A 21,938-nucleotide genomic window follows, 5' to 3' on the forward strand; every position below is an offset into this window, starting at 1 on the left:
GATCCACTCTTTCAGCTCTACTTGAAAATGCAAAGTGTTAGATGTTCCCCATTTTAAAAGACCGGATGATCCTGCTCGTCTTGTTCAGTGACACATTGACTGCATTATGTTGGGCCCCGCAAATGGCTATCAGCCACGGTACTATACACCACAGCTTGCTTTGTGGCACAACTATGAGTATGTTAAGAAGACAAGAAAGAAAATGTTCACCTATCAGAGTTTTAGGTATGCTTGAGCGTTCTATTGAGAGAAGTCAATTTGTCCACAACTTCAAACTACGATTTCTCAATGAACATATAGTTAAATAATAAAACGTCAGTGTCAGTCAAAGTGAGCATGATCGGAATCACTGTTGAAATGAACCATCTGTCGGGCTACTACAACATGACTGAAAACTTGCCAACATATGCAAGTATATGTGGTAAAAATGGAGCCACAGTCATTTTCAGTTCTAAACGTGACCCTTGCTAAACCCACCCTCGAGCACACCCTGGAAAGTTAGGAAAAACAGCCCCCACAGGAAGTCAGCCATTTTGGGTCGAGGAAAGCCATTTAAGATCAATTCCAGCGTTCTGTTTTGGCAAACTCTTAATTAGGTTTTTGCCCAAATAAGACTCAATCAAAAATCCTTGTGTTTCCCAACCTTTATTGCTATTTTAAATTTTTTTCTGGAGAGCTTAGTATTGTTCATTCGCTAATTTTACCGATTTGACATGTCATCATCATCATTGCTCACTCTCTTTTTTAAAATTATATATATATATATATATATTTTTTTTTTTTTAATTAATTTTTATTTTGTATGTGGGTGTGTATGTGCATGTGCGTGTGTAAGTGTGTATTCATTATTCATATTCATTATTCATATTCATCCGCGGCGGGGACACGGACAGGGGATCGCAGCACTGCTCTATACTGCGGTCTGCCCCAACCGATGGCACCCCCCCGACCCCCCAGTTGTGTGGTGCATTAAAATTGGAGGGGAGTTGTAGGGCGAAGACGGTGTCTCCACCCTACCCCACCCCCCCAAAGTGTGTTATGTGCCCTCTATGTCTATAAACAAAGTGTATTGTGCAAAACTAGTGCAGTGAGTTAAAAGGAGCGACCAGCGCGCCCCCCCCCCCCCCCAACCGGGCGGGGGCATGAGGCGCACCCGCCCACCAAACCCCGACCGGGACCCCGGACCTTTATTGCTATTAACCTGCTTCATTGTACCTTCTGCCATCTAGTAGGAGATGTATTTATATGTATATTGTATATTTGTAGGCCTATATGAGTGTCTTTCTGCTTGTGTGTGTTGACTGATTGATCAGTCCACAGTGATGCCGCCCCTCCTTAGATATTATACTCCTGCTTCTACAAGAACGTCAACCTGATTGAACAGAAAGAGTGTAACGGATGGGCTAACAAGTTGGGCCAAACTATGGGTAAAATGTCACATATCATTTAGTGCATGGCCTGCAGATAAATGTTAACAGCTAGCACACAGGAAGGAAAACCCCCTGTGAGCTGCAGTGGCAACCTGCCCTCCCTCTCAGCACTCATCAGCTTAGTGAAAGGCCAAGAGGAATGAGGGTGGTGATTTATGGGCTAAAAATAGTAACCCTGTCTAGCCTAACACCTCCAGTCCAGATAGATGATAACTCCAGTTTGTTCTGTACTGACTAACCTTTTCAACTTTAGTTCCGCCTGTCTTAGTTCATGAAAGGGAGGCTTAGCCACCAGCCAGTACTCGGTGTTTTCTTTCTAGCTAGTGAAGGATTGATGCTTTTGCATCTTTTTTCAGGCGCATGTGTGCCTGTGAGTGAAGGGGGACGAGAGAAAAATGTGATTAATGTGACGTGAAGTATAATTGAAATGTGAAGCTCTGCAGCGTAATAATGACGATGAGCTATGTGGCAAAGTGACACTTAGCTGTCACAAAGTTATTAAGCGCTGTATGAATCAGCGTACACAATAAATGTTTTAACTGGCAGCAGAAGTGTCAATATTTGTCAATAAGCTATGAAATATATGAGGAAAATCTGGAACAGTAAACTTGTTTTGATTCAATTGGTAGGGTTTTACTTAGTTGTTGACCATGCTAGTTAGCATATACAGCAACTTTAGCGTTATTCACTCAACCTATTTCAAAGTGTTGTGCATTAAAGCAACAATATGTAATATTCTATTCATTTTCTGTAGCACTTGTCCTCATTAGGCTTGTGGGTAAATCCTACCAAAGCTAATTTTTGCGAGAAAATTGGTTAAACCTTGGACTGGTTGCTAGCTAATCACAGTGACCCATTCAACATAAAACATGCAATTTTTAGCAAACACATTTACACTTATGGATTTATGGATTGAGAATCTTAAATTAAAATATTAGCTACTCTGAGTTCATCGTCATGACAGTGGTTTGAAGTAAATTACACTTGACACCTCAAAGAGAGCCATTTAGCATTCACACTTTTGTGAAAATCCATGACTCGTGTAAAGAAGAACTTCCTGTCACTTCCCCTTCAAATGTGACCACTTGGTGAGAGATGACGGTTTAAAAAAAAAAAAAGGTAGTTTAAGTACCCTGGAAGAGAAAAAGGGTGAATCAGAGGGGAATTTTAGGCGCATATAGACCAAAAGCTATAAGTTGACCAATCAAGAGATATAGTGACAATGAGTGTGTTTCATGTCACTCACACACATGCTGCAAATGTCACACTAGGTGGGTTTCTTTTGACTCAGTGGGATGCAGTCAGGTTGTATTTGCTGTTCCCCCTCTTTGATGATCATCCAGTTTATTCTATATGACTCCATACAGTCCAGTACACTTCATTAAATGACCTACTTTCTGTAACTGAAAAAAAAAAGCCTTTTAGTAGCATATTGGTTAATGTTCAAGTTACAGTGCAGTATTAGGCAAAAGGGAGCCTTCCCATTTTCAGAAGCGTCCACTTTAATAAATCAGTATAGGGCCTTTCATTTACTCGACACTTAAAGCTTGGCCGGAGTTGTTGATATAAAAATGATGACGGTGAGACACACTGAAGGACTGAATCATTTGAACACCTACTGTATTTGGAACCACAAGTTGCCTTCTGACGGTGCTAATGAACTCCGAAAGAATGTTACTTCAAACAGAAAAAATGTTTACTCAACAAACATTATTTGCCAAGCTTTTCATTAACAAAGCTGCCGATGTCATGCTTGCTAATGAAGCTGGATGGACGAACGTGGCTAATTAGCCGACATCAGTGGGCTGACTCTTGTGCCTCCAGTTCAACACTACCTCCTGTAAACCTTTAATTAGTGCTTTACATCATTTTTGGCTTTAAATACATGTTTAGATGGGATTAACACATAGACAAAAATGTAGAGATGAGTTCAAACTATAGTTGCTCCTCCAGTAAAATATAGCGTTTGAACCGTTAATGTAGTTCAGATTGTGCTGACTAAACGTCAACGATCACAATAATAATTTCCAAGTATACTTTTTCATTAACATCTACACTATCAACTAGGGGTGTGAATTGCCTAGTACCTGGCGATTCGATTCGTATCACGATTCATAGGTCATGATTCGATTCGATACAGATTAATCCCGATACGTATCTATAAATTGATTATTGCGATTTTTTAAAATTTTTATTCAAATTTAGAAAATACTAATCAGTAAACTTGTAAATGTACACTGTAAGATTTGTATGAAAATGTATTTATTTATCTGGAAATTAAGGTTGCACTCTGTTTGTTTCATGTTTGAACAGCACTGAAGTAAAATATTAAGGCTTAATGTTCCATAAATATAACATTCTTCCATGCTTAATGTGTGAATCCTAACGCTAAGTAAGACATTTTGTTGAATATTCTCATAAAAAATTGATGTTTAAAAATCGATTCGCCCGCACATTGAACCGATTCGAGAATTGCGCGCTGTAATATCGCGATAAATTGCCGAATCGATTTTTTCTAACACCCCTACTATCAACAGTTGATCAAGACATCATTTTGACTTCCTTGTGTTCCATAGCAGTTATATGATATTGTTGTTGTTTTTTTGAAGAAAATTTGTTTTAAATATATATATATTTTTAAACATGCACAGTAATGTACAACAGTGATACAATTTTAGAAAAAATGACTATATTTGAAAGTTGAACACATAATTCGTTTCAATACAAATCGGTGGATATAAACTCCCTTGATTGTAGATAGATGGATTGGCTGTGGCTCAGTTGAGCGGGTTGTCCAATGAGAGTGAAGGACCATCAGTTCGAATCCCGGTTTCAACTCTCCTCTGTCATGACCTTGGGCAATACACTGAACCCTAAATTGCTCTCAGGTTGGTGTTGTAAATAAGAAACAATTCTTAATTTCCCTACCTGGTTAAATAAAGAAATAAAATAAACTGTCTGCATTTATTTCTATTGTCTAACATCAATTAGAATTACAAACACATGATCTGTCGACTGTCACATGCCAAGTCAAATCTAATGAGAAGTGCTTAAACATAACATAGATTAATGTTTAATTCCATTTTGAGCAGGTGGGCACATCTTATCAACAGAGCCTCAATGACCTTTATGGTCACTATTATTAAAGGTCAACCATCTTCTAGGCTGCCTTGCAACAGCCCCTGGGCTGCTTTGCCGTAATGTGCTCCTTATGTTAAGCCAATGATTAAGTTGCTGCGGTAGGTCACTCTTGAATTTACGGTGTGGCTATAATCAGGTAGTGGGGCTGGAGGGGCTGAGACCCCTGTGTGGTAGCCGGCGGAGAAGATGGCCAAGTGTGTGCGCACTGATGTGTAGTCACTTATCTTCATTTAGGCTACAGGTTCCATTCTGTGCACATTTACACCTTCCCACTAGTCATTCTTTAAATAGATGCTTGCAAATTATACAGACATTTCACACCTGCCAGTTGTCACTGGATGGGAATTCATTTGAGTAATCACCATCGTGAAACTGATTTATTTGCGAGTATGATTAATAATGAATTTCTAATAAAAAAATTGCCATTTAATGGTCCTCAATTTTATTGTGTGAACTCCAAAAACGGATCTTGCCAAAAGTGGTACAATTAGGTGTATGTACGTCCTGCTTACAGATGACTGAGCCAGACGGAGGGTACAACCTGGACTGGTCGCCAACTAATCACAGTACACGTAGAGACAAACACCCATTCACACTTACATTCATGACTAAGGACAATTTAGAGTCTTCAGTGAAACTAACTTGCACGTTTTTGGAATATGGGAGGGAGCGGAGTCCCCATAGAAAGTCGATACGAGCATGGGGAGAACATGCCAAGTCGAACTCCACACAGGAAGGGCGCAGCTAAGATTGCACAAATTATTTTTATCCAGCTAATGTGCTTATTATAAACCACACAACACATATTAATTACAGCAATATACTGTATATATATATATAAATAAAAATGGTTTACGTGTGCCATTTACATGGCAATAAAACACCTTTAGGTGACTGTAATTACTTGCCTTCCTGTTATGTTTCTGTAAGGTGTCTTCAAAAGGCGAGTAGCTTTACATTATTTTAGTTTCTTTTAGATTTGTATTTGACAGTTTTTAACTTCTACTATTATACTTGTGTGGCCGTTAAGAATGTTCAAGGTCCTGACGGCCTCACGACTCTGGCTGGAAGTGTTCGGTTTAGGTGAACGGTATGGGATTTTTTAATAGGTTTTAGGTGAACTAATGAATACACACTCACACACACGCACGCACATACACGTACTCACCCACATACAAAAAATAAAATAAAAAATAAAAATAAAAAAGAGAGAGCAATGATGATGACATGTCAAATCGGTAAAATTACCGAATGAACAATACTGAGCTCTCCAGGAAGAAGAAGAAAAAAAAAAAGGAATGTTCAAGGTTTGAGTAATTAATGCGATACTTTTTTGTGATTAATTACTTACTTAACGCTTTAACTTTAACAGCACAAAAAAAACAACAACATCGAGTTCAAAGTGCTACTAGTCAATTCAGTCGCGCTTGACCAAAACGTAGCATTCATGGAACAAAGCTATGGAACGACGGTGACGTTTCAGTGGTAGCCCTTGACATTATTCAGCACCCAAAGAGTCAATTTCAGTTTCAAAAAGGTTGGTGCATAAATGTGAATTTGTGTGAAAGTTTGTTTGTCTGAATATGCGATTGACCAGTCCAGAGTGTACTCTAACTTTCACCCAAAGTCAGCTGGAGCTCACCCGCTATAGATGAAGGATGGATGGCTAGAGTGTCATATTGTCTTAATGTCAAGGTGCCACAGTATTGGGCATTTTCACAGACTTGATGGCAAATCCACTTTTTTTTTCAAAAGCTGCTGTAGCTGTTGATTAAAAAATAAAAAGTGCTCCATCTGTTGATCTGTCGCTCTCACTTGTTTGCACCTTAGTGGAAGGAACAAAGCAGAGAGAGAGTGAGGTGACAAGAGGATAGTCCTTCAAGATCAGCTGTGTGGAGGTGGGCATGACTAAGTGCAGCTGTCATGTCCCCCCCCCCCCCCCCCTCCACCTCCCCCGTTCTGCACTGTCTGTCAACCCCAGCTTGTCGTTATCCATGGACACTGTGGTCCGCCTGCTAATTGGACCATGTGCAATGTAACTGAGTGCACAGGAGATGGGCCTTTTTATCTCTGTAAGAAACAAGCAGCATTGCAACTCAGTAGTTCAGACCTCCTTCGACTTTGAAATGTTTGCAACAGCAAGGCTGTGATTTGTGTAGTGTAAATAATACCACTCCCCTTCACACTTTGATGCTTTGCGGATGAAATGATGGTCATATTTGGAGGGAGGGGCATATTGGTTGTTTAATATATCCTCAATAATTTGGTTGTTGCGCAGCTTGGCTGCAATCAAAAATGAACTTGATTCATTTGGTGTGAAGAAGAACAATTTGCTGTTAACTGGGAAGACTTCCACTATGCACCATTTGAATGATTTTTTCCTCAACACCATCATTATTTTTGCTCAACAAAACATTGGCATGCAAACAAGAGTTAAGAACATTGCGAGAGAGATTCTCCTATGTCTTTTAAAGCAATCTAAAAAAAAGAATCAATGACATTAGTATTAGTCAATCAATGAAATGTAATAAAATGCTCATCCCCAGTAACCAAATAGGGCATTTCTTATGACGAGCTACATGCTAAATGTTTAATAGTCACTATTCACCAGCACTTCCTGTTATGTTCTTGAATCAAAATATTATGGCTTATTTTTGTATTTTGCTTTTCACTACATGCTAAGGTTACATGCGAAACCAGGTTAGCAAAACCTCAACAAGAAATACATTGTATGATATCAGCAAAAAAGTGTTATGAGTCAATCACTACCAGCTCTTGTTGCCATGGTAGCTTTGGTAAATTTAGGCTAAGCATGTTACAAGCAGCTTTGCAGCATCTCTTTGATGTTTTTATGAAGATTTACACCTTTGCATTTTACATTTTTACACATACTATCCATTTTATGTCATTGAAAACTGACACTTTGGTTGTAGAGAAGACTTCACTTCACCCTCCTGTTGTGTTTGTTTCTTAACAATGTTCACGGGTCAATGTGACCCGTTCTATTATTTAAAAAATATCACATAACTGCAATGTTTTTAATATAAAAAAAAAAAAAAAAAAAAAAAGTCCAGCAGACAAAGTTGAACCTCTCCTTTGATTTTCAAAATGGGCCAATTTGACCCACAACATAACAGGAGTGTTAGAATATTGTTTTCATAACAGAAAAATCACTTGATGGCACGATTCAATCAAAAAAAATAATAATCTGCACAAGTCACAATATTCTAAAATTGTTTTGCCCATCCCCAACTCAAGATATACTGTAGTTGTTTATACAGGAACTAGAATAAAGCATTCAAACAGAAATGTTTTTCTATATTGAAACACATTCCAAAGTAACACGGGCAGAGACCGAGTGTGCCTCTGTTGCATCAGTCCAGAGGCCAATGTCAAACTGCCTGACATGGCAAATGGCTTCATTGATCACAGTCACACCCGACAATCATATACTGCCAGCTGTGACAGAAATGAATAACACATCCATCGTACTCATGATTTATAGCTCAAATTCTCTTCATCCGTTGTGTATTGGACTTCTGAAGCAAATTAGAGCATCTTTCTTCACACGCTGGCTGTAACCATCTTTCATGATGCACAGGATGGAGCGTACTGCTACAAAGAAAAGAGACAATACAGCCTGGATTGCGTTTTCTATGTAATTCCTCTTAGCAGGAGTTAAACTCATTTGGGTGCAAAGCAGGTAAACACTCAAAGTTGTGTAGGCAGTGTTGCTCTAGCAGCAAGATTTGTGCGCTATATGCAAATTAATGTAAAACACAGAGACACTGAAGTGGTCTTGTGATCATGTTATTTTAGCTAGTTTTTACATCAATTTAATTTAGAACTGTTTCCCTATCTACATTGAGCCATGGCACATATGATGAGCTGGTCTCACTTAACTTACAGATATGTATACAGTAATTTCTGGACTATAAGCCGCTATTTTTTTCACTTGCATTCGGCCCTGCGGCTAATACAAAGGTGCGGTTTATCCATCATATCCATCATATCACAAGGGGGCGCACAAGAGCGTCAAGCAGAGCAAAACAAACCAAGTGAGCCCAAATACAGCAGGAGAGACAATTTGCACCCTCATTATGGAAAAGAAAGTAGCGGGAAAACTCGAGTTATCCCCAAATTTAGCTAGCGCGGCTTATAGTCAGGTGCGCCTTATAGTCCAGAATTGACTCTATATACTGTATACACACGCACGTACGCACAAACACACTGACATCCATGAATAAAAACAACACTGACCTTATTTCTTTTGTCTTTTTCTCTGTTTGTTTATTTCTTCAGGATCCCAGAACAAAACATAAATTTAAGATCCACACATTTGGGAGCCCGACCTTCTGTGACCACTGTGGCTCTCTGCTGTATGGCCTCATCCACCAGGGGATGAAGTGTGACAGTGAGTGCTTTGTGTACAAGTCCAACTCACACAAAACAAAACCAAATTGTTCACAGTTCCAGTACAGTACGCCAGTCATAGCATTAGCTACATCTGAACAGTGACTTTTTTATTGACAAAGATAAGACTGCTTAGTTGTGCAAAAATGTAAGAGAAACCTATTTTGTAAACCATTTCAAAATTATAGTGCAATACAATATCAAAAACTGATAGTTCACCAACTCTTGCTGTTGCCCTGGTAACTTTCACCAATTAAGCCTGTTAAGAAGTAGCTTTAAGCTCTTTGATATTGTTTTTCTTTTTTGGGTAGCATGCAGGTTTGACGAGAATAATCCGCAATCCTGCTTTCGTGGGTTGATCACACGTAAACTCAGTTTTTGCTGACAGAAAATGTACTTTTTGCTCATCTCCAAACTAACTATTACCACTGCTGTTTATAAATTAAACATGTTAAAATAATATCAGTGCCACTTAAAACTGATCTTAAATAATTTTTGGCATAGGCAGATTCCACAAGACACTGCTCTTGTTTTGGATCTTATTAGAAACATTTTCATCATTATTACAGAATTATTATTGTAATTGTTATAGTATATCAGTACAATTATGTGATCAGAACGGTTTTACTTTTGTAACTGTTTTTAAAAATGTAAAAATGCTCTGTTTTTTTTTGTTCCTCTTTTTTGTTTTTTTTTAATGTCAATTAGCATATGCGCTACAGTAATTACTTTTACTCTACAGCAACCCTAATTCAAACTTGCCTGGACTGTAAAAACTAAAAAGATATCTTAAAACTATAGCGGGGCAATACTGTACTCAATGTCAACACATTATTAACCTAACAGATGTGGATCAAAGACATGACATTTTATTATTTTATATTATTATTATCATTATTATTATATGTATTTTTTTAAATCTTGTCCCCTAGCGTGCGATATGAACGTCCACAACACGTGCGTGATGAATGTGCCCAGTTTGTGTGGGACCGACTACACGGAAAGGAGGGGGCGCCTTTTCCTCAAGTGCGAGGTCAGCGGCGAGAAGCTGCAGGTCACAGGTAGGTCGACTTGTCATTTGCTTAATAAATACGCTGCCGCTTGAGTGCACTTGAGTCTGAGCGAGAACATGCCGGCTTATTGGCCTGTTTCCGCTGTGACCTCACATCAGATTTAACACAAAGGCCATCTCATTTCATAGCGAAAGTCACCCTCAATCCTCTGATACCATTAACCTGAATTAAAGCTCTCTGGCCATTTATTCTGCCCGCTTATTATGCAGTCAATCTCTCTGCTAACAACCTGTTTGGCTGCTGCTATCAATATGGCACAAAGGCAATTCCCTATTTAGAACACAGATCAATAACCCTCTTCTCTATATTCAACTGTAAGAAACAGCAACACATTGGGAAAATAAGTCTTTGTGAATAGTCCAAAAGTGGTCCGGTGTTTAGCTTTGGTATTTTCAAACTGTCGCAACTTGCGCTGTGCTAGCAAGCGATGCTGATGGATTTGTTAGTAAACGCACTGTTGGCCAATCAGATCTTTCTAAACAATACAGATACTTTCTTATGTTCTATGCAGCCCCACTAGACTAATCTCAGTATTCTGGTTAATATTGCGTTAGTGGAAAATGAGATAAGCAGCAAAATCCAGACATTTTGATCAGTATCAGAAGGCAGCCATTTTGCCACTTGCTGTCCAGTGAAAATGACATCATAGTTGCTCAAGTCTCAGATAACAACCAATCACAGCTCAGCTTCAGAAAACAGGTGCGCTGTGATTGGTTGTTGCCTGACCATCTATGATGTCATCTTCAGTCGACAGCAAGTGGCAAAATGGCCGCCCCTTGTGATGGAGAAAAACGGCTGGATTTTGCTGCATACTATAACTAATATTCCACAAATGTAATCTAGACTAGTGAGGTCACATATAATATATTCAATAAATGTTTATGGTTAACTTCTCCTTTAAAGGGAACGCATTGTGGAAATTTGGCTTGCTTGTTTACACATTTCATGACTGTTAAAAATAAATCTTACACCTCCTATGCTCACAGTCACTTGTAATTACGGATTAGTGATGCACCGAATATTCGGCCATCAAAAATTTCGAGCGCTTCGACTTTTTCACCGGCATTCTATTGGCCGGGCTAAATACTTTGGCTAATGCTAGCACTATTGCCATCAACAGTTTTAAACACGGAAACACTTCCGCTATCTCCGGGTGGCGGCAGACCTGTACAGGACGCTCTGTGTGACTTTGCAGTCCGTTCCGAAGCTGGTGCGAACAAATGTATTTATTTATTTTTAAACGTTGGTGAATATGTGAATGTGCCAATTTTAAGTGTGCTATAGAGACTATAAAGCGCAATCGCATCACCAGAAAATGTTCAACCCTCGTTTGGCGTTTAATGTACCATTAGCCAACGTGTCTGCGGTGTGGGCACATTTCAATTTATATTGTGCTTTGTTAAAATACCAGTGCTAAATAAATATTTTATAATAATATTATAATTTTTATGAATTATAATAAATGCAATTATAGTAAAAATTGGGATAATTTTTTTTCGGGTTTTCAACCAAGCATTTTTCATTTTCAGCTTTTGGTTTCGGCCAAACATTTTCATTTCAGTGCATCCCCAGTACGGATTCCTTGAACTAGTACCCTGCATTTTAGTAGAAGCTATGCCTCAATTGATAGGGAGGTGTGTCATCCACTTGAAACAAACAGGCGGCTTTTTTTCCTTCTCCTTTCCCAGGAATAAAAAAAGGAACTGGAACTACCTCAATTCATAGTTCTCAATTGTGTGATCAAAACATGTGTTGTAAACAGCACACTTGACAGTACACTTGACACATGTATTATTCAGCATCCATAATGAGGTAACGATTCATTCACCTGATTTCCGTGTGGCAAATGCGGGTTCAATTCTTACTCAGTTGCAGTGTGAAAGCGAGTGTGAGAGTTGTCTGTCTCTGCGATTGCCCTGTGGTTGACTGGCGACCAGTCGAGGGTGTGGTCGCACTAGTCGGCGTTTCAGCTGGGATAGGCTCCATCTCGAAACTGCATCTACCAGAACAGGCTTAAACCGGAAACAAATATGTTGGAAATATTGCTCATGTATTTGTCAAGGTACCACTGTAAAAGGTCAGCCTAACACAGACTATCACATGACCTCATATTTGTGATTGGGATCACGTGATGCAAGGATGACCTAGATCCTGTTGATTTGTTCATGTGTTCTTATAGGGTGCCTCGATTGGTTCGCAGATGAACAAGCATCCAATCAGATTATTACGATTTCATCAATTATGCTGCTGTTATCAGGGGATATGCTGTGATGCATTTACAAATGTTTTTGACCTCTGTTCTTGTTCTTTCTAATTTTAACTTCTAATTGATAGTTTTAATACTGATGGTAACGATTGGTTGAACAAAAAAAGAAAAAAAGAAACAACAATGCTGCCTTTATCGTTAGCAACTAAAGACCTCTAGCATGTTAAATGTACCAGTAGTTGTGTAATATATTCAGAGGTAGCAAAAGTACTCACACTCTATACTTAAAGCAAGATATGTTCTTAAAAAAAAAGACTTGTTTTTTATTTGATTCTTTCACTTACAGTAAGTAAAAATAAAAAAGTATGCTCTGAAATGTAAACTATATCAAGGGGGAGTCAAGGTTGAACATTTCTTGACAATAATGTTATACGTGACCTCACTAGTCTAAACATGACATTCTGATTAGTATTACATTTGTGGAATATGAGTTACGAAGCAAAATCCAGCCGTTTTGATCCACGTCAGGGGGCGGCCATTTTGCCACTTGCTGTAGACTGAAGATGACATCACAGTTGCTCAGGGCTGAGGCAACGACCAATCACAACTCATCTGTTTTCTGAAGCTGAGCTGTGATTAGTTGTTAACTGAAACCTGAGTAACTGTGAGGCCATTTTCATTCGACAGCAACTGGCAAAATGGCCGCCTTCTGATATTGATAAAAAATACTGGTTTTTGCTGCTTAACTCATATTGCACTAAAGCAGTATTAACCAGAATATTGTATTTATACTAGTGGGGCTGCATAAAACATATTATTGTCAAGATCTCTTTTTTTGGAGGGGGGTTGTCTTCCCCTTTAAGCATTAATGTGAATGTAGGCCCACTCAAATTTTCCGCTCACCATTGTGTTGGAGGATGTTGCTACTCAGGCAGGATTGTACAATACAGTTCACAACGAGGGGTGCTTGCGGTCAGTAGGCAATCATTGCCGAACATGCCCTAATGTGATGAATGAATTCTGAGGTAACATTTCCGAGGCCTTCGTAATCTGCTCAAATCCTCTTGCTGCAATTTGTTAATTTTCACCTCCGCAGCCAAAAGAAATATCCTGATTATGCTTGCTATCTATAAACTGTCATTAAATAAATAGTTGTCACTGTAACGTAAAAGCTTTTTGATAACGCAATATGGTAGCCTGTAGGCTTGAAGAATTAATCAAATTCAAATGACATCATAACAGAGTGCAATGCATTTTACAAATCGAACATGGTGCAATTTGGAAAAGGTTTGCCAATATTAAGTCGGAGTGCCATCAGAATGATTTAGTAGATAAAACTAAAAATAATCAAATTAGTCCTCATTGTTGCTTCAAATGTTGTGACTGAAGATTTGTAGCTCAATTTGCGCATACAAAAACACCAATTAACCCTTGAATAAGTAATAATATACACTGTAACTTGATGCTAATATGTCATGCTAAAAATATCAAACTGACTGCAGCTATACACGATGCACCACAGACTGACTTGTGTAACGAGGCTGCTCTGTAAACAGCGCAAGCGAGCGTCTGCGTTGATCTGCAACGACTTTTGCTTCTTATTTCGAGGCATGTTGTAAATCCTCGCTCTGTGATGGCAGAAAATTAGCACATCGGCCAGAACAAAGATGACAGCGGGGCCCCGACGGCGGACTCGTGTAATCATTCAATTAGCCGGCTCATTGAGGTCAGCGTGTCGCGAAGCACTGAACTTCAGTGACTCATTCATTTATGAAATGAACAGCAGGTGGAGGAACAGGCTAAATTATAGCTGGGAGGTGGGCAAACAAAACAAATCAAAGCAGCTTCATTGTTGACATGTCGCCAATCTGTGAAAATAATGGATTCAGGAAAGGCCCTGCAAAGAGTAAAACATTACAACCGTGTTTGCTCGACACATTGCTAAGATTTTTTACTTGTTAGCCAAATATTTTTTGAAACATATCATAGCTTATTGATACAGCTGATTTTGTCAGCTCATTTTACAGCCAGAATTCTTGACATATGATGATGAACTGACCCTTCCCACCCTGGTCATGGCCTCTTTACCCTGCTTCCCTATGGGAGAAGGCTCCGACCGGCCAAGACAGACGGAACTTTTTCCGCTCAGCGGCTAGGCTAATTGATGAATGCCGAGTTGGTAAGGAAGTATGAACATGCATGTTGGTTTGAGTGAAGCCTTCAAATTGCCCAATGGTGTGAATGGCGACCAATCCAGGATGTACCTTACCTCTTGCTAGAAGTCAGCTGGGATAGATTCCAATTCACGTGCAACGCTGAGGACAAGCGCTGTAAAAAATGGATAGATGGCTGGTGAGTGTCTGTGCGCATGTGTGTTTGTGTGTACATACAGAACTGATGTACTAACCGCAACCCACTCGGGCCATCTTGTATTACAGATTACATTAGCTGCTGTTGATGCCAAGCAGGCAGCCTTCCAAGCAGATTTGAGTTACACAGTTTAAATAGCATGCTAGATGGCACGAAGGGACAATCTTTACATCATTTTTTACACGTTCAGCACCGCTCTCAAAATAAACCACATTCAGTTCAGGCCTCTCACGCATCAGTTTCATAAGAAGCTAACAAACGATTTCTCTCACGTCATTTGACCTTGCTTTTTTGTGCATGCTCTGTGATGCGGTGGAAGTAGAATTGTATTCAATTCACAAGAGAAGGAGACAATCAGTCATCAGTCAATCACTGGGCGCATACGGACAAACATCCATTCACACTCACATTCACATATACGCCATTTATAGTCTTCACTTAGCGTAACGTTTTTAAGATGTGGGAGAAACCCCCCCAAAAAGTGTACACGAATATGTCAATATAACAAGATTACTTTTACGTTACATCCCTACTCTATGCTGCTCATCATTGTTTTCTTCTTCTTTTGAGAATAAATTTATAGTCAATACAGAACTGCAGTTGAAATTATAAAAAATGTTTATGAAGACACATTTTTTCCTAACAGACTTATGAACATGGTTGTCATGAAATTGTTTTGTAATTGACCTGCAAATTCTGCGAGTCAGAATCTAACCAAATTCTACAATGTAGCTCCAATTTTATTTTATTGTTAGGTTAATAATGAGTTACATACTGTACAGTAAATTTAGGACAGTGCTGATGTTATTTATTTTTTATTTTTTATTTTTATTTTTTTTCTGGAGAGCTCAGTATCTCTTTGACTGCCAGACGTTTTCAGAAAAGGGATGCCGTGGGTGCCAGCCGATTTAAGCATTTTGACTGATCTTTTGACTGATCTTTCAAGGTCCACAGAAAATTATGTGTTTTGACTATGGAAACACACATACTACCAAATGAAAGATTGGACTCTCATCTTTCATCAGAAAAAAAAAGCTTGTTTCTACCTTATTCCGTTTTTGAGTAATCAACAATAGAAAATGGTTAGTTTCACCTCTGTTTTGAAACAAACGTCTTTTAACGTCTTTGGCTCTCCTCCATATGATTTTACTAAACGTTATTTAACGTTTTTGGCAGTCAAAGAGGTATTGTTCATTCGGTAATTTTACCGATTTGACATCATCATCATTGCCCTCTTTTTTTTCTTTTTTTTTTTTGCTGTTAGACAATGTAATTTAAAATGTATTGGGTCCCCACCTATTTATTTTTTCTATTAAAAAAAAAAGGCCACAATTTGAAGCATTGGGGCAAAGCTGGCTAGCAATCGTCTGCTAATGATTCAGAGTTGTTAAATATTGTACTTAGTTTAAAATTTGTGTATTACTGTTTTGCTTTTGTACCTTTTGTACAGTTTTCTTGACTTAAATGGTGTATCAATCCATCATGTTCCAGTAACCAGAGCCAAGAAGTTGTGCAGGAAGCATTATGGCTGCCGTTCATTCAAACACACATTTGAGGCCAACGGATAAACAGCCTTCTGGCAATAACTTGCAAAATGAACTAATTTGTCACTGTCGCAGTTTCAATACAGAGATGGCGAAATTGGGTTGTTGTGGGGAAACGAGGCAGGCAGGGCGGCACTGAAGGAGACACAAGAGGTTTTGTTTGTGTGCTGAAGAACAACTGTGGGGCTTTAGTGCCCAGTCCTCCGCTTTGCCGCCACTCAAGAACACAGCTCCGTTGTATTGGTCGGTGCTGAGCACGCCACCCTCGTCTTGGTCTTAGCAACTCTTTTGTTCCCAAGCATTCACTGTATCACTTGCTCAAGAGCAATTTGTGCATGTTATTTACGCCCTTGTAGTTCACTGTATGTGTCTGTTACGCAACTCTGCCACCTGTAGGTCCTTTGTGGACAATCACCTTCTGAATATGCACAGTCTATACTTTTGCTCTAATTTAGATGAATAGCAGGTGTGTTTTTGCTTCTTTACTGTTCTATGTGCCTGTATCTGTGCCACATTGACAGGATAGATCTGCTCAAATTTGCACTGAAGTCCCGTTGGCAGATATCTGTTATCTCATTTGTATTGACTTTTGGAGGAGTCCTGATTCCTTTCTTTGTTAGTTTCCTCTCATTTCCCTTCTTTCATCCCTACTATTGATCCACTGCCCCAAGTGTGTTTGTTAATTGTTAACCCGTCTGATTTGTGTGCAGTTTGTGTTACACTGTGCTTCATATGACGGTGGCGTGTAGGTGTGCGCAGGTCACAGGAGTTAGTGTTCAGGGCGGATTTACTGTAGATGTGGGTGGATCAGAGAGATCCCATTTTTGTCTTTAACCTTTTTTTTCTTGTGGTTTGTTTTTCCTTTACTGTCAAAGCTAAAAATTGACCCTTCATTTTTGCCTTCTGGATATGTGCACACGTTCTGTAGAGATGACTTCTTCAGTGTCGTTGGTGGTGAATATTGTACATTTTATGTAGTGTAATCTTATTTGGAATGCGCCTTTGTGTTGTTTTGCATAAAATTAAAGCTGCCAACTGTTAGAGACCTTCCTCGGGTCTCCTGACGGCCTCACGACTCTGGCTGGAAGTGTTCGGTTTAGGTGAACGGTATGGGATTTTTTAATAGGTTTTAGGTGAATTAATAAATACACTCACACTCGCACGCACACACGCACACACGCACATACACATACTCACTCACATACAAAAAAAAAAAGAGAGCAATGATGATGACATGTCAAATCGGTAAAATTACTGAATGAACAATACTGAGCTCCCCAGAAAAAAGAAAAGAAAAAGATTGTCTGCATTTTGCTACAGAAATCACTGAACTCTTGCTCAATGGGTTAACGCTGATTGTGACGGATATGTTTTATAATAAAAAGTCCGTGTTGCTCAAACAGGTTGAAAACAGGCAAAGATACTTACTAGATATTTGCAATATATGTTTGAAAAACATGCTAATTGGAGATGAGGCTTAGTTCCGCCAGTCCACTAAAATTGCGCTGACGCATGTGCAGTGGAAGCTAGCAGACGAGTGTGATGTTAGCCAAAAGCTAAAGCTAACCGTGATGGCCTCTAGCCTAGGCAAGGAACAAGACCAGTGATACAAAGTGAAGCTTCATCGCCAGATTATTAGAATCAGTTGTGCGCAGACAACAATTGAAGCATTTTATTCGCAAAACAAGAAGTGTGACAGTTTACAGCAATGTGTTTCCTGTCAAAATGGGTTATATGCCACGTTTTGTGATTGAGTTCTTAGAAGCATTAATATTAGTTTGTGCGATTCTAATGCCTTGATTTTGGTGAGTTTGCGGAGCAGTTTTGATAATCAATGATTTCATTTGAGGAGCAACTTTCTAATATTGTGGAGCATTGTTTTCCTGAAGCAAGTTTTTTTTTTAACAATATTTTCAGTTTTGCTGTTCAATGTGTTTTAATGTGGCGCAAAATGCTAATTTTGTATTGCAAACTGTGGCGTGAATTAAAAAAAAAAATTCAGATGAATTTTTCTGCAAAAGACTTTCTATAGGTTTGCAGCTCTGCATAAAGTATTTGTATTAATTGCAATATTCTTGGCGGTGTGTGGATTATCACACTAAATTAATTCCGTGTTATAACCTGTTAGTCCTGAAAGAAAAAAGTCTTAACAAAGGATTATCTTGGTGTTTGCACTGTCTGCATCAACTTTTTATCTGCTTGTACATTTCCACTCCCTTTACTCTCCCCTTTTCTCTTTATTGTTTGCTTTTCACACTTCAAGCTATTTTGAGATTCTGGCGGTAAACCGTACAGAATCAAGTGTCTGCTTTCATTGCTTATTAGTGAACATATATGACAAACCAACAGTTGGCATCCAGTTTCAAATTAGCACATTGCGAGATTTGGTTCGCTCGGCAATAGGCATGCAAATGTTTATATAGCCACAGAAGGTCAAATAGTTACACTTATTGTTACAAACTCCAATTGCAATGAAGTTGGGAAATTGTGTAAAATGTCAATAAAAACACAATACAATGATTTGCAAATCCTTGGTAGGGAACGAGCCTTGTTTGAGTGGTATTATTACTTTAACAATACCATGGGATTTTTTCAATAGAGCCACACAGATGAGATTGTATCATATAAAGATTGCCATGCATGTGTGTGATTCACTCTCCATTGGTAATGTTTTGTTTTCCAAGTCCATCTTATAAGCCCTTAACTCTTTCACTGCCATGGACGTTAAAAGATGTCAAGTAAAAACCTACGGAGGGCCGTTAAAAGACGTCATCCAATTTTTTTTATTTTTTTTTTAAAAAGCCTTGGCCAGCTGTGGTGAAAGTTTCAAGCAGATCTAGTTAGCCTAATGACTATTTTTGGCCCCTAGATGGCAGCAATGACTCTCTTTTGACAAGGTTGGGTAGGTGTCAGTAGAAGACGTGAGGCGGAGCTAGAGGGGACAATGGCTGGGGAAGGGAAGAAAACATGGCGACCGGTTGCAAGCAGCTCACGGTCGAGCAGTTTTTTTTCAAAGACGAAAGGCATTGACCAACGCTAAAGAGCACATTGATGACGACGATGATCATCATCGATGATGATGATGGCGACTCCGAGGTTGACGCCGAAGTTGGAAGCGCTGACGCGGCGGCTATGACGACGTCATAAAGGTTCACGGGCTAGCGATGCTAACACCGGAAAACGCGGAGCACAACCGAGCACGCTCTGGCGGACGTTCAATCGGACGACGAAGAGTGCCCCGAGTCCAATGCATATTCATCGAAGGAGTGTGTACAGTCTGCTACTTGCTATTCCCCGGAAAAAAAGGCCGTCAAGAAAGTGTAACGTCTGCACGCGAAAGGAGCCATCGCAAGTGAAACTAATCTGTTGTGCAAATCCTGCTGCGTCTCCTTGCACGCATGGGAGCGTTACAAAAAGAAAAACTGTATTTGAAACATCCACATAATTGTAAATAGTACCACAGTTGCACACATTTGTAAATAGTTTGTGAAATTGTTTTGTCAAATTGTTACACTGTTGAATGGAAGTAAACGTATTTTGCAATCTAAAAACACTTTTTCATTGTTGGTGGTGGTGTATTACAGAAGTAAAGCACTATTTAGGTGTTTGTGGCATCATTCATGGACAAAAAGAAGTGTAGAATTCACTAGAGTGCATGAAATAACATAGTTTCACAAAAAGCTCTTTTTCTCCTTTTTTTGTTTCAAAACAGCATTTCGGTGAAACTAACCATTTTCTATTGTTGATTACTGAAGAACGGAATAAGGTAGAAACAAACTTTTTTTTCTGATGAAAGATGAGAGTTCAATCTTTCATTTGGTAGTATGTGTGTTTCCATAGTCCAAACACAACATTTTCTGTGGACCTTGAAAGATCAGTTAAAATGCTTAAATCGGCTGGCACTGGCGACATCCCGTTTCTGAAAACGTCTGGCAGTCAAAGAGTTAATTTTTCATCATTGCAATTTTCCACTGCATATATAGCATCAAAATGCATTAGGCCTCCACATGTGGCTTCTTGTTCTGCTAGCCAATCATCCAGACGACAAAAATAAATAAATAAAATATAATAAAAAATCTAATTTTCCTCCCATTAGTGTCTCTGCTAGAAAGAAAAAAAAGAAGGCTTGCTGGAAGCTAGAGTTGGGCTTGGTTCAAAAAAATTCTGGGCTTTGCACGCAGCCTGACAGTGGACGGCAGCATGCATGCAATGATTAAGGCCACGAGCTTCTTCCACTTTGTAGCCTTCTCGCTACAATTTCCTTCTTCGTGGAATAGCTGACTCAGTGGCACCGCGCACACATGCCAGCAGGTTTTTGCCATGGGGAAATCATCTTCAAAATCTTGCTTTACTGCGTCAATATGCAGCAGCTGAAGAGGCTTAAAGTTGTATCTGAGAAAAAAATAAGATATCTTGAAATGCTGGAAATAATGGATGTAAGAATACATTAAGTTCCAGTGCTATGTACAATTATTATGATGTTGTCATCATGAAACCATTATAAACTGTACAGGTCATGTTTACACATTTTTGGTTACGTTAAGTCAACCAACCAAGTAGCTAAAAAAACTCACCACTCACAAATACTTAAAGTCCCTTCTCCTCCTTCATTATACAGATTTAAACTAATTAGTCAACTATATATTTTTTCCCAGAGCAGGGTGTCTTCAACAGAGGTAGATTTAAGTAAGGGTGGGCGGATAAACAACTTTACTCTAGTCTTCTTGTTTGCCAAAGGAGACAGAGTGCAAACATGGCTGACCTCATTTTTTTTTTTTGAAGACGGGGGTCAACTAGTATCAGCTGAAGACAAGGACCAGTGTGTGTGTGAGTTGTGTGTGTGTGTGTCTGGACAAGGCGTGAAAGTCACCAAGGAGAGTTGGTTGTTATCACTGTCACAAGTGCAAGGGAGGTGGTAACATTGAACATACAGGATGCATTCTCGTGTGTGTAGCCGTGTTCATACGTTTACTTTTACACTGGAAGAACTTCATATCTCCAAGTATACAGCATGTTAAGGTTTGATTATTATTCAACAGTTCTACACGTTTCACTTCAACAGCAGTCCAATTTGTATTAAAAGGAAAACTGCATTTTGTTTCTTACTTTTACATTGGTCTGCTAAACTCCATTAGAATGTTTATTTCGCCCTCTACTGGTTTACTCTGGAAATACAGCTTGCAAAAATCTATTTTTAGTAATTAAATGATTATCTGCGGTTCATATTATTGCATCATTAATGAGGGTTGGAAGTGAAATAACTGCTTGTGATTAAAATATATTATTATAGTATGTTTATTGTTTACAGATGATAAAGTTGTTATGCATGACCCAAAATCTCCAGTTAATTCTTTAGCGATTTGCTGCAACTGTTCAGATGAAAGATTGGTTGACAGCCAATTGCATTCACACTTAAAGTAACACCCAGAGAAAACTCAACTTTACACAGAAAGATCAATTCAAATACCGTGAGGCGGTTACCTGCCTTGACAGACACTTCCCCTTAGCTCATGAACCAAATTAATAGTAATTAATAGTATTAATTGTACACTTGCGCTCAATCTAATTAATTGTTGTCTCCTGACATCATATTACCATTATTTAGCACATTCTTGATTAGTAAAAATGTCAATTAGTCTCTTCTTTATTTCCCCTGGCATTGCAAGATGATGCATTTGCATGCAGTGATTTCACCCGGGATGAATTCAGCTTTGATTTCGTTTGAACACAGTGAATAATTATTTTATTTTTTTTGTAAATG

General features: G+C 38.9%; 1 protein-coding gene across 1 annotated transcript in view; it reads left to right on the top strand.

The window, feature by feature from the left end:
* prkcaa (protein kinase C, alpha, a) overlaps positions 1-21,938 on the top strand; it is a 112,990-nt gene that overhangs the window by 53,498 nt on the left and 37,554 nt on the right. The window contains exons 4-5 of the mRNA XM_077570459.1: positions 8,874-8,985; positions 9,917-10,045. Coding sequence (XP_077426585.1) covers positions 8,874-8,985; positions 9,917-10,045 — 241 coding nt within the window. The remainder of the gene's footprint in view (positions 1-8,873; positions 8,986-9,916; positions 10,046-21,938) is intronic.

This window comes from Vanacampus margaritifer, chromosome 7 (assembly GCF_051991255.1).
Source record: "Vanacampus margaritifer isolate UIUO_Vmar chromosome 7, RoL_Vmar_1.0, whole genome shotgun sequence".
Classification (NCBI taxonomy): Eukaryota; Metazoa; Chordata; class Actinopteri; order Syngnathiformes; family Syngnathidae; genus Vanacampus; species Vanacampus margaritifer.